We start from the raw sequence: 11,575 nt of genomic DNA, 5'->3' as shown, positions 1-11,575 counted from the left end.
TGCCTCGGCTGTTCGTGAGGACCACAGCGATGTGAGGGTCACCGAGTCGCAGCATGTTTGCTGTGACGTTGTTGCATGGCACCTGCACACACACACACGCAGCGCCTGCATCCCTCCCTTTTGTCTCCACCCTCTGCCGGAGTGGCCACACACACGGGCAGCAGCAAAATCACTTCACCCTCGACAATCCAAAATCAACACCGACATCCCTCGCGACGCAAACATCTCAGTTGCCAGCACGGGCCTCCTGTCGCTCTGCCATCGACGCCGAAACACGGCACAGTGCACGGACGTATTTTCCTCGTGTGCAGTCAGCCGTTTGCTTCACACATTCTTCGAAGGAATGACGTCCACAAAAGCACGCCACAAAAAGCCACCGTGATCGCACAAGCTCTTGCGATGAGCGTCGGTGCGTGCATGGATCCGCTGCTCACACGTGCTGGCAGGCAGCCTGCAGCCGGTGCCCTCGTGCCAGTTCATCGGCTCCAGCACGGAAAAGAGAAAACCGCCAATTCCCGATGCACTTATTCCCACCAGCAGCACCAACACGCTGGTCGCCAGCCGTCATTCCTCAGCACATCCAGGAATGCTGAAAAGTGACGTGGAACTGTCAGCCAGCAATGCCGCAATCCCGCACACATGTCGGCTCCACCAGAGACGACACACAAACCACAAAAAACCCCCCCCACATGATTTCCGAACATCATTCCGACACACCGCGACACGCCAAACAGAAGTAATCGTCACCCCAATGCACCTCCCCACACAATCACATAGTCCATGCACCACGCACGGCAGCAGCTCACACGCGGTCAGACAAATGTCCCTCGGATCAGTGTTATCCGCGTGCAGCAGTGGGAAGTAAACAAAAGAGACAGCTGCCAAACCCCAAAGAGTGCCGCAACTGGCTGCAAGTCAACGGAACACAGCCACTCAAATGAATTCAGTCCTCATGCCCTCAGCCTCCCACCTTCCCCACAAAAGCTGCCAATCAAATGTGACGTCCAATAAATTCGCTTTGCAAAAAAAGGAGTAACCGCAGTGCATCCTGCTGTCATCAGAGATGTTGTTTGTTGATTAATGCGGCAGGCACTCACCTTCTCCTCAAAACGACGCTGTGCAACTGCAACGCATTCTTCAGAATCGCAAGTCTCCAACCACATCGGGAAGCTCCTACGCACCTTCGTCACACACCACAATGCAAATGAAAAAACAATGCTTTAGTTGGACTGCGATGCGGACCGTGCCACGCCGCCATCAGCTGCGGCTGGGTGCAGAGGCTGGTGCGTCCCGGCACACCACGCGGCGAGGCAATCGCACCGTGTCCGGCCCCCATTCACCTCCACAGCCTGGAAGTGCGGCACCGCGACAGCTGCACTGCATCGCTCGGCCCACGCGCATCAAAGAAAGATACTTCTGTCCACCTGGCAGCCAATCCAGCACCGCTGCAGAGGAACATTGGGTTCCGCGCACCCACACAACACGAACGCCTCACACTTCTCCGATTTATTGAGGAAGTGCATGGCGCAATCTTATTGGAGGCCATTCCGCCGTCCATGCATGAAAAGCGGCGACATCGATCCCGCTTCCGAGAGATGCTGTTATTAATGGATTGCGCCGCGTATGTAATATTATTGGGATACCCCACAACCACAATCGTGCTCCTCCTATTCAACATCGTGATTTCCTCTGGGACACTGAGTTGCAATAAAGTGGAATTTAATCAGCCACGCTTTGAAAAAGACGCCTCTGACGATGTGAAGCGCACGGCTCTTGATTCTATTTACTCCTCTCTGGGAGCGTATGATTTTGAATTATGGACAGACGTTTCTTCATCTCTCGCTGAGCCCTCATCTGGATCCGCTGCACTATTGTACGGCTCCACCACGACAAATGATATCCCTGTGGAGGTCCATCGTGCAGCAGCTGGCAGGCTCGCATGCTCATAGAGAGCAGAGTGCCTTGCCACTGAAAATGGCATTAGACATCTCATACCTTTTGTCTGGAAACATCCCAATCGCCCACACGAATCCTGGTGGCAACGGACTCCCTGTCGGCAACTGAGGCACTCCGCGCTGCCCCACTGGCCATGCGAGGCTACGTCACTGAAGAGAGTTGGATTATGCTGCTCTCCTTGATACAGCGAGGTCACTATGTAGACTTCATGATCTCTCCATTGCACTGCGGTATCCCACGCAATGAGGCCACTGACGAAGAAGCCATGATTGCACGATCCCTCCCGCAGGAGGACAGCCCAATCTGGCACGTGGACTTTTTTACTGCAGTCGGGTACCCGTACTAGAAGGATGCCCAGAAGAAAAGGAAGGCGCGTGCACCGCATGAGAGGCGCCTGTCGGCGTGGCGAGGACTCTATTCCTGGCACGACCAGAAAATCGTTCCCCGAGTGGCGGCTCTGCGCGCAGGCACGGCACGACCCCTGGCCACTCCTCGACAGTCCTGCGCGCGCCCTTCGTATCAAAAGTAACCCTCTGTGTTGGTGTCGCCGCCCTTTCTTACTGAAGAGACCGGCCCGCCGCTGCCTCCGCCAGAACCTCTTCCCGAAGTGAGCGCCGCAAATCCTTGCCGACCAGCGAGCGGCGGATTGAGGTTCTCCTGCCCAACCTGCGGCAGAGCGCTTGCCCGTCCACAATATGAGGGCGCATGCCCGACATGCTCAGCCTGGCGTTCCGATAGTTTGAGAAGGCCTCGGATGCGGATGCCGCAATGGTGCCAGCGTCTTCTTAACAGGCGCCTCGCGCACAGGTCGCCACAGAAAGTGCCAAGCATGCCAGCAGGCAAAACACGCAGAAAGCACAAATGCGGGTACTAGAGATGGACCACGAAAGAATTCGCTTCATCCACTGCAGAAATGCCCCGTCGTTGGCAATTGGGAATGCGAGTGTTTGGAGTGCCTCAGCCCGCACGACGGCACGTTTCGGACGGAATGCTTGCCACTTTTGTACGGATGGCTCTTGCGCTACTCACTTGTTATTGTGACGGCATACAGCAAAAACAAGATAACAAGTTGCTTTGCGATGAATGTTGGCTGCGATTCCCGTCGACCAACAAACCACGTGGTGTGCGGGGATCTCCTTTTTAATTGTTACTTTGCCTTTGTGCTGCTGTGTGCGCTGCACCTATTCTTGTGTGTGTGCGTACTCTCCGTGAGGGGTGCCGACACGACGGACCGCTCTCGCCGTATGTGCATGCGGTGGAGCCTTGTGTGCCGCTCCTGTTTGCTTCTCCCTCTTCCATCTGTGTGTTGGTGTTGCGGCAGGGCTGTGTGTGTGTGCCTGTTGCCGTGGATTGGAGTGTGTGCCGTGCGTGTTGTGCGGCGTACGGTGCATGCCTGGCTGCTGCCCTCTCCCCATGTGGTGTGCCCTCTGTGTGTGTGTCTGCCGCACCTCTCGTCTCCCCTGTTGCTCTCCATGTCCCTCACTGTGCAGATCAGCTCCACATCACTGAACGACCACACTCACGATGATGATGACGTGCCGTCTGCTGTGCGCCCTTTTGGTGCTTGGCCTGTGCTGCTGCCCGTCCGTGTGCGCGGCAGAGTCTACTGAGCATACTGAAGTCAAAGCTGCTGTCGCCACCAGTCCACAGTCCTCTCCATCGGTGACAGTAACACAAGGAAAAAGTGAGCCAGGGTCGCCAAGTAATGGATCCGGTGCGGACCTGGAAATTACTGCAGTAGATGGACCAGCCCCGACTGCTGCAGGTCCGGAATCAGTTGGCGTGTCTAACACGTTACAAAATCATGGTACGGATGGTACACCAGGACCAGAAATCGGCACAAGACAATCCGCAGAAGAAGCAAATCAGGAAGCCGAAGATCTTGCCAAGACGACTACGACGACGACTACAACATATGCACCAACCACGACCACCACCACCACAACAGAGGCACCAAGCACTACGACTACAGAGGCGCCAACCACGACGACCACCCGCGCACCGTCACGTCTTCGCGAATTTGACGGCAGCCTCAGCAGCTCTGCGTGGGTGTGTGCCTCGCTGCTGCTCGCCGCATCCGCGCTGGTTTACACCACTGTGAACTAAAGAGGTGTGTGCGGGCTGTGCGTGCCAGCACTCAACCGCGGGGAAATGTGCATGTCCGCTGTGGTCCGATGTACTAAATAATGGGATAAAATAATGATTGTGTTTTGCTTTGCTTGCTTTCGCTTCATGCTGTGTGCTGCTTTTTGCTTCCCCACATCCGTCACGTGGAACGCATTCCAGGCACAGTTACAAGCGCGACACGCACACGACTGTTTGCATCGATGCACTGTTGAGGATGGGTGCATGCGCACTGCAGTCATACTGTGCAGCTCTTTGTTTTTGTCTTTTTTTCTTTTGTGTTTTTACTGTTTTACTTTATTGCTTTTTGTTTGTTTTTATTTTGTTTTTTTATGCGTCTTTTTTTTAATTTGTGCATGTTATTTTGCCTTTTAAAACTTTAATTGGCTTGATGTTTTTCATGAAGTGCGTGTTGCCTCTGCTGGCAGCTTTGACTGTGACGTGTCTCTCCTTTTTGCTTTCACTCTGCGTTGACGTGTTGTTAGTTTGTGCTGAAGGCTGCACGCAACTGACAGGAGTGATGGCGATGATGATGACTGGCCGTGTGCTGCTGGTGTGTGCCCTCTGCGTGCTGTGGTGCGGTGCTGCGACGGTGGTGTCGACGGCGCCTGATGCTACCCGTGCCCAAAGTGTTTGGCCTGAGTATTTGTTCCTAAATTGGCATGAACTCTTTAGGAACGAATGCAAGGTGGAAAATCCGTATGAGAATGAGGATTTGAAGGGGTTAGCCGTGAATTGCTGTGTGCGTGATGCGATGAGGGAGCTTTGCAGCAGTTTTTACGGTAAGACTGTCATGGAAAATAAAGACCCTAATGTTGAGGGTATCTGCAAAGAGTACGCTGGAAAACCAGATGATGTTGCTGATTGCCCAAAACCACAAACCAACCTGTCGCCTGCTGCGGTAACTTTAGTGAAAGTATCAGTTCCAGAAGCACCGAAAGACAAAGAAAAAGAATTGAGAAAACAATCGGAAGAGGCACCGAAAGCGCCACCGGAAGAGGCACCGACACCACTAGCAAGAACGCCTTTGACGAATTCACCAGCAAACCCAACAAACGTATCACCATCACCGCCACTGAAAGGGCAACCCGCCAACGAAGAGGAAGTGCCGGTGCCAAATTCAGAGGAAGGCTCATTGAGCACGGGGCCAATAAACGATTCGGAAGAGGGGGACACTGACACAGTCACAGACACCGAGCAGGATGAACCATCTAACAGTCAAGCCGAACCAACCACACCAACACCCACGGTTGCCAGCGATAATGGTGATAACGAAACGGACAAGGGCACTGGAGAAGATACTCCGAACAATACACCGGAACCCGATGTTGCCGGGACAGAAGAAAAGCAAGACGAAGATAAAAATAATAAACCGAAGGAAAGAACGCTCCAAGTTGCGGGTATAAAAACCACAACGGCGACGACTGGCGACAGTGACGGCGTCAAAGCCACCTCCCCTCTTCTGCTTCTTGTTGTTGCGTGTGCGGCTGCGGCTGCGGTGGTGGCCGCGTGAGAGTGAGTGTGGGAGAGCCATGCACCGCCCGCACACACACTCGTCCTTCTCTCTGTGTGTGTCCCCTTGCATGGACTCTCGCCCTCACCTCACCCCACGAGGCACACAATAATGTGCCCATTGTATATATGCATGCACACCCATGCAGGCCCGTTGGTGCTCTCTTTTGCACGACACGCACCGCTGCCGTCCTGCCTGGCTGCATGGGCGGAGCACCGTAACTGTTTCTGTTTTGTTTTTATTGCATTGAGTGGGCGACCTCTCTCTCTCTCTCCCTCTGTGTGTGTGTTTTGCTTTACGGGAGTAATGAGAGTGTGTGTACGCTGGTCGTCCCACGCTTCGGCTTTTTTTTTTGTTTTCCTTTTTGATTTTGTGGTTGGGTGCACCCATTCCGCGGCTGCGTGTGTGTGTGTGTGATGATATGAGTAATTTGCGTGTGTGCTATCTGCCTCTCTCTGCCGTTGCTTTCTTCAGATTGTCTTGTGGCGCACAGCTGCTCTGCAAGTATAGGAGCTGCCAATCACTCACACACATGCCGTGTTGCACACGTTAAGGAGCGGCGTGAGCGCTGAGGACGCACGCACACGATTTTTCTGTGACCCTTGAAAGGAGTTTGAGTTCGGGATTTGTTTTGTTTCTGTGCTAAGGGCATGATTTTCGTGGCGTGATGCAGTTGACTAAAGTGGTGTGGCATTAAAGGTGCCTGGGAGGAGTGCCGATTCTCACCCAGCAGCTGCACGTGCCGACGTGTTTCTCCCGCTGTTCATGCACCGACGAAGGATTCTCCGGCTGTGCGGGGCGATGTGCGATGGAGGGTGCGGGGAGAGACAACAGTAAAAAGACTGGCGGCAGTGCATGTGGGCGTTGCTCTGTGTGTGCTGACGCGTGGCAGAAGCACCCGCCGTGGCTTTTACTGCTGGTGGCATTCGCTGTTTGTTATCGGTGCACTGTTCTTCCGTCTCATTCCGTGTGTCTGTGTGCGTGAGTTGTTGTTGTTGGGAGTGACTGCGGTGGGGATGATGATGCCACTCACTGTGGATGGATGGCGGTGCTCACTGTTTCACTCCCTTTTCCTCTTCTCTCTCTTTCTCACACACAAAGGAGGAAAGGAAGTTGATACCAAGCGCTAATCGCTACTGTGAAATTCGAAGGCTCTGGAAGGACCAACAGCACACACACCGCCCACACACATATTTAAATGCTCTCACGTGTTGCTGCAGGTGTCATGGCACCCCGCACACACAACCGTCGCTGCGTGACCGGATCCAGCGGGAGGAGGAGGGGAGGAAGAGAGAGTGAGCCGCAGAGGCCCAACATGTCGCGGCGTGTGTTTACCTCCGCGGTGATCCTCCTCTTTTTTATGATGATGTGCTGCAACACTGGTGGGACTGCATCCAATGAGAAGGAGTTGTCAGATTCGGAACCTTCAAAGAGTAAAAGTTTTGTTTGGAGAGATAAGAAGGATGAAGAAATGGTGAGTTCGCTCCGTGCTCCCAGCCTGGTTGAGATGAACGGGAAAGTGTTTGCCGTTGCCGAAGCGCAGTGCAAGAAGAACGGTGAAACCAACAGCTTTACTGGCATTGCTTCCCAAATTATCAAACAAGGAAGTGTTGTCGGAAAGGAGGAAGTTCTGAAGGATGCCAACACGAAGACAAAAGTACTAGAGGAAGGCGTTTCCGAAAAAAAGGAGAAAGTTGATGTGAGCCGACCAACAACAGTCGTGAAGGGAAATGACATTTATATGCTTGTTGGAAAATACAGCCGGACAGATGCCGCTGATGCTCGGGAGAGTGGAGCGGATGACTCGGGGCTATTGCTGGCGAAAGGGAACGTTAGTGGTGTTGAAAGTAACGAGCAAATTAACTGGGAAGATCCTAAATTTCACCCGCGACGTCTTTTTGACACAGAGCACAAATCGTTGACGTCAATGTTTGGCAGCGGTGGATCTGGTGTTCACACGGAGGACGATACGCTCGTATTCCCAGTGGAAGCCAAGAAAAAGCAGAAGGAAACTGACACAGAAAAGGAAGAAAAGACCGTATCGTTGATCATGTACACCCTGAAGGATACTGCTGGGAGTTGGAAGCTCTCGAAGGGGATGTCTGACGGTGGCTGCAGTGATCCCTCCGTCGTGGAGTGGAAGGACAAAAAACTCATCATGATGACTGTGTGTGATGATGGCCGCCGCAGGGTGTACGAGTCCGCTGACAAGGGGGAGTCGTGGACGGAGGCACTCGGGACACTCTCGTGCGTGTGGAGCAACAAACAGGGAAATGAGAAGGGCGTTAGAAGCGGGTTCATCACAGCGACGATTGACGGTGATGAAAATAAGAGAAATGTGATGCTCGTCACTCTGCCGGTGTATTCCGAGAAGGCTGATAAAAAAGAAGCGGGCAATGGAAAGAGTGAACTCCATCTTTGGCTGACGGACAACACGCACATTGTTGATATTGGGCCGGTATCCGATGATGACGCTGCCGCCAGCTCCCTGTTGTACAGAAGTGGTAAAACTGATAATAATGATGAGAAGTTGATTGCACTGTACGAGAAGAATAGCGGTGGGAAACCATCACCCGGTATGGTCTCTGTGCTTCTGACTGAGCAGCTGCAGCGGGTGAAGGATGTGCTGGCGACGTGGAAGAAAGTGGACGAAACTGTCTCCAAGCTGTGCACCACTTCAAGTGCTGAGAAGGATACCTCATCTGGCACTGCCATGCCGACAAATGGGCTGGTTGGCTTTCTGTCCGGCAACTTTTCTAATGACACATGGAGGGACGAGTACCTCGGGGTGAACGCCACAGTGAAGAAGAAAGATGGGGCTGCAAAGAATACAGAGGATACAAGGGCAACAAAGACTTCCGATGGTGTGAAGTTCCATGGAGCGTGGGCGGAGTGGCCCGTTGGCAGTCAGGAGGAGAATCAGCTGTACCACTTTGCGAACTACAACTTCACTCTTGTGGCGACGGTGTCCATCAACGGTGTGCCGGAGAGTGGCAGCGTCCCTGTGATGGGTGTGCGTCCGAGCCGTGAAGGAGGAAAAAAAACTTTTGAACTGTCGTACGACAGCGGAAAGAAGTGGCGAGTGCTGTGCGATGTCGAAAACCCTGAGGATCAAGGCCACATTTTGGCGACGGATACAACACACAACGTGGTAATTTTGCTACGGAACGGCAGCCAAGGCTCTGCGTACGTCGATGGTCAGCCTGTGGGTGGGGATGAACAATGTAAATTGGAAACCACGGGATCGAACGAGATCTCGCATTTCTACATTGGAGGGAATGGAGGCGAAAAAGGTGTCTCAGGGAATCAAGACGTGTCAGTGACGGTGACGAACGTCCTGCTGTACAACCGCCCGTTGAATGACGATGAGATCACTGCGCTTAACACAAAACTTTCTATTCCAAAAGCAAGAGGTACAGAAACAGTGAATGGGGATACTCCACCAGTGGCAAGTAAACAAGCTACGCCGGAAGCCGGAACTCCGTCTATTCTTGGCGGGCAAAAGCAGAATGAACAGGACTCGTTGAAGAAAAGTAAAGATGCGGACAGTGGCGGTGCATCCGCATCAGCGGTGTCCACTGTCAGTATTCCATCAGCAGAAAAGGACTCCGTAGTGCAGGTGGAGTCAGGAACATCTTCCGATGGAACTCAAACTGTGGGTGGCGGTTCTACTGCTGATGGCGAGCCAACGATGGAGAAAAGAGAAGGAGGAACGGATGCGCAGGAGGAGGGAATCCATGCACAGGGCAGGGAAGTAAAGGCTGCGGCACTCAGCAGCAGTCTCGGAAATTTGTCGCAGGGGAATAACACCGATGCCGGCACTGTGTGCGGGAGCGGACTGCTGCCGCTGCTGCTTCTGTTGGGACTGTGGGGGTTTGCGGCTCTGTGAGGAGTGACTGGCTGCCGCGTGGAACACTTGCGACCTCCCTGCACCGACACACACGGTAATTAATTTATCTTCTTTAATAACTTTTTTTAATTCCCTGTTTGCTTTGCTGTGCGTTTTTATATCCCCATTTTTTTTTTTTTTTTTTTCTTTTGGGGGCAATCACTATGGATTTTTTTCTTTTCTACTCTTCCCTCCTTTAATTGTTTGTTGCTGCACTCTTCCTGTGAGGGGTGCCGTGTGTTTCCCGCCCAACTGCTCCACTCGCACACCCACCGACACGCTCATGACGACGGCCCTGTGCGCCTCGCCTGCTGCACGCATGAGGAGGGGCCGCGACGAACGGCGCGCTGAGGGAGCCGTGACGTGTGGGCGTGCGACGAGGGCCTGTGGGGCGGAGCACACATTTCTTCCCTCTTGTTTTGTTTTCTTTGCGGCGAGGGCGGGCAGACACCCGCAGCGCCACACACACAGCCACACCCTGCCGCCGTGTTTTTCTTTAAGGATTTGCTCTGCTTTGCGTGTTTATTTCGTGCGGTGGCGTACCCTTCGGTGTCGGCCTCGTGAGCATTTCTCTCCCCTCCGATGATTTCTTTTTCTTTTGCTGCGCTCACTCCCCCGATGGAGTGACGCGACTGCCGTCATGTCTGCGTGCTTCTCTCAGTCCCCACACACACGAGTGACTGTGCTCTGCGGGCCGCACTCACGCGCCGATGAGAGGGCTGAGGGGAGCAGCAACACGCAGATGACCCCATGAAATATAAACGATGTGCGGACACACGGAGGGTCGGACGGTTGAAGCACACGCAACCATCTTTTTAATTTTCTTTTGCGGGCAAAATAAATACAGACAGTTTGGTGTGGCCACACGGCTGCCAGGCGATTTTTTTCTTATTTTAATTTGTGTGGAGCAGTAATGGACGATTTCTTTTCATTTATAATTATTTTGTGTGATGGGGTTTACGTAAGACGAAGGGGACGTTTTTTTGTTTTCAATAAATATTGTGTGAATTGCCGCTGCTTGGGCTGCAGTGCAGTCATGAGTTTGAGCGGTCTTCTTGTTGTTGTTTCCGTTATGCGTCTCCGCTGTACATTTTGTGCGTCCCTCCACATACTCTGCTCCCTCTTTTCCACTTCTTTGCTTTGTGTTACTGCAGGCACACACAACCACACACACACAAGATGCACATTGCAGTGGATATGAATGCACCTTTTGTAGTGCATGCTGGCAGCTGCGTGTGGCGGCTGTTGTCTTCTTCCGTGGCCATGAGGAGGAGGGGGAGAGGGAGAGAGGGAGCGCAGCCCGAGTCTATTTTCCTGTGGGTGTGATGCACCGCGTGTGACTGCGCTGAGTTGGGCTCCGTGTCCCATTGATGGCGGGATGGCAGGAAATATTGTGCCGCGTGATGGGTGGATGAGGGCTCGCTTGCTCCGTGTGCGTTGTGTGGTGGCCGCGGGTTTTGGCCATTTCCCTGGGGCTGCGGGAATGAGCTGGGGGAGATGGTGGTGGATGTCTTTTCCTTCTGCATGGTGGGTGGCTGCTGGCGTTGTGTGCCTTCCTTGCGTGGATGCCGTCTCGTGGTGTGTGGACTGTGCGGCTGGGCCTGCTGCCCTCTCCTCATGTTGTCTGCGCTCTCTCGCTGTATCCGCTGTGCTCCGTCCCTCTCCCTCTCGTTCCATTCTTTTTCTTTCCGTCTCACCGATCAGCTGACTGACACCGGCGACTCCACTACGGGCGATGATGACTGCGATGGTGACGGTGCGGCGCCGTGTTGGTCCTTGCGCTCTTGTGCTGCGGCTGCTCGTCCGTGTGCGTGACGGTGACAGGAGACGATAATAACGATAACAGCATTCCTCCCTGCCCCGAGCTAGGGAAACCGGATCCTACAAGAAACATGCCTGGTGCATTACAGCCATATGGTGGGGAGACCGGTGTGCCACAGACAGAGAGTGGGCGAGACAGCGAGGAGGGTTTGAGAAGTCCGGGACCTTCGTTGCCAAAGGAAGCAGGCACAGCCATCACTGGACAGACACGAGTTCCGCCAGAGTCACTGAGTTCGGCTAGCGATAATCCAGAGCCACGAGGTTTGGCAACT

The 11,575-nt window shown here is 53.5% G+C and overlaps 4 protein-coding genes across 4 annotated transcripts, besides 5 other annotated features; all 4 read left to right on the top strand.

The window, feature by feature from the left end:
* Positions 1-9,240: part of a sequence feature (areas not merged during assembly with more than two copies in the genome that could not be assigned to a particular haplotype) that runs on past the window's edge.
* Positions 1,557-1,949, top strand: Tc00.1047053507071.50 (uncharacterized protein; the record flags this gene model as incomplete). The annotated part of the gene is made up of 1 exon (XM_816042.1): positions 1,557-1,949. One exon carries the CDS (start codon positions 1,557-1,559, stop codon positions 1,947-1,949), a length of 393 nt encoding a protein of 130 aa, XP_821135.1.
* Tc00.1047053507071.34 (mucin TcMUCII, putative) lies at positions 3,481-4,062 on the top strand (the record flags this gene model as incomplete). Its single annotated transcript, XM_816063.1, has 1 exon — positions 3,481-4,062. One exon carries the CDS (start codon positions 3,481-3,483, stop codon positions 4,060-4,062), a length of 582 nt encoding a protein of 193 aa, XP_821156.1.
* Positions 3,846-3,950: a microsatellite.
* Positions 4,333-4,427: a sequence feature (A-rich).
* Positions 4,601-5,593, top strand: Tc00.1047053507071.20 (mucin-associated surface protein (MASP), putative; the record flags this gene model as incomplete). Its single annotated transcript, XM_816041.1, has 1 exon — positions 4,601-5,593. One exon carries the CDS (start codon positions 4,601-4,603, stop codon positions 5,591-5,593), a length of 993 nt encoding a protein of 330 aa, XP_821134.1.
* Tc00.1047053507071.10 (trans-sialidase, putative) lies at positions 6,792-9,482 on the top strand (the record flags this gene model as incomplete). Its single annotated transcript, XM_816040.1, has 1 exon — positions 6,792-9,482. One exon carries the CDS (start codon positions 6,792-6,794, stop codon positions 9,480-9,482), a length of 2,691 nt encoding a protein of 896 aa, XP_821133.1.
* Positions 9,241-11,575: a sequence feature (heterozygous, Esmeraldo-like haplotype).
* Positions 9,610-9,633: a microsatellite.

The sequence above is a fragment of the Trypanosoma cruzi genome, genomic scaffold (assembly GCF_000209065.1).
Source record: "Trypanosoma cruzi strain CL Brener 1047053516815 genomic scaffold, whole genome shotgun sequence".
NCBI lineage: Eukaryota > Euglenozoa > Kinetoplastea > Trypanosomatida > Trypanosomatidae > Trypanosoma > Trypanosoma cruzi.
This window is presented reverse-complemented; position numbering and strand designations above follow the sequence as displayed.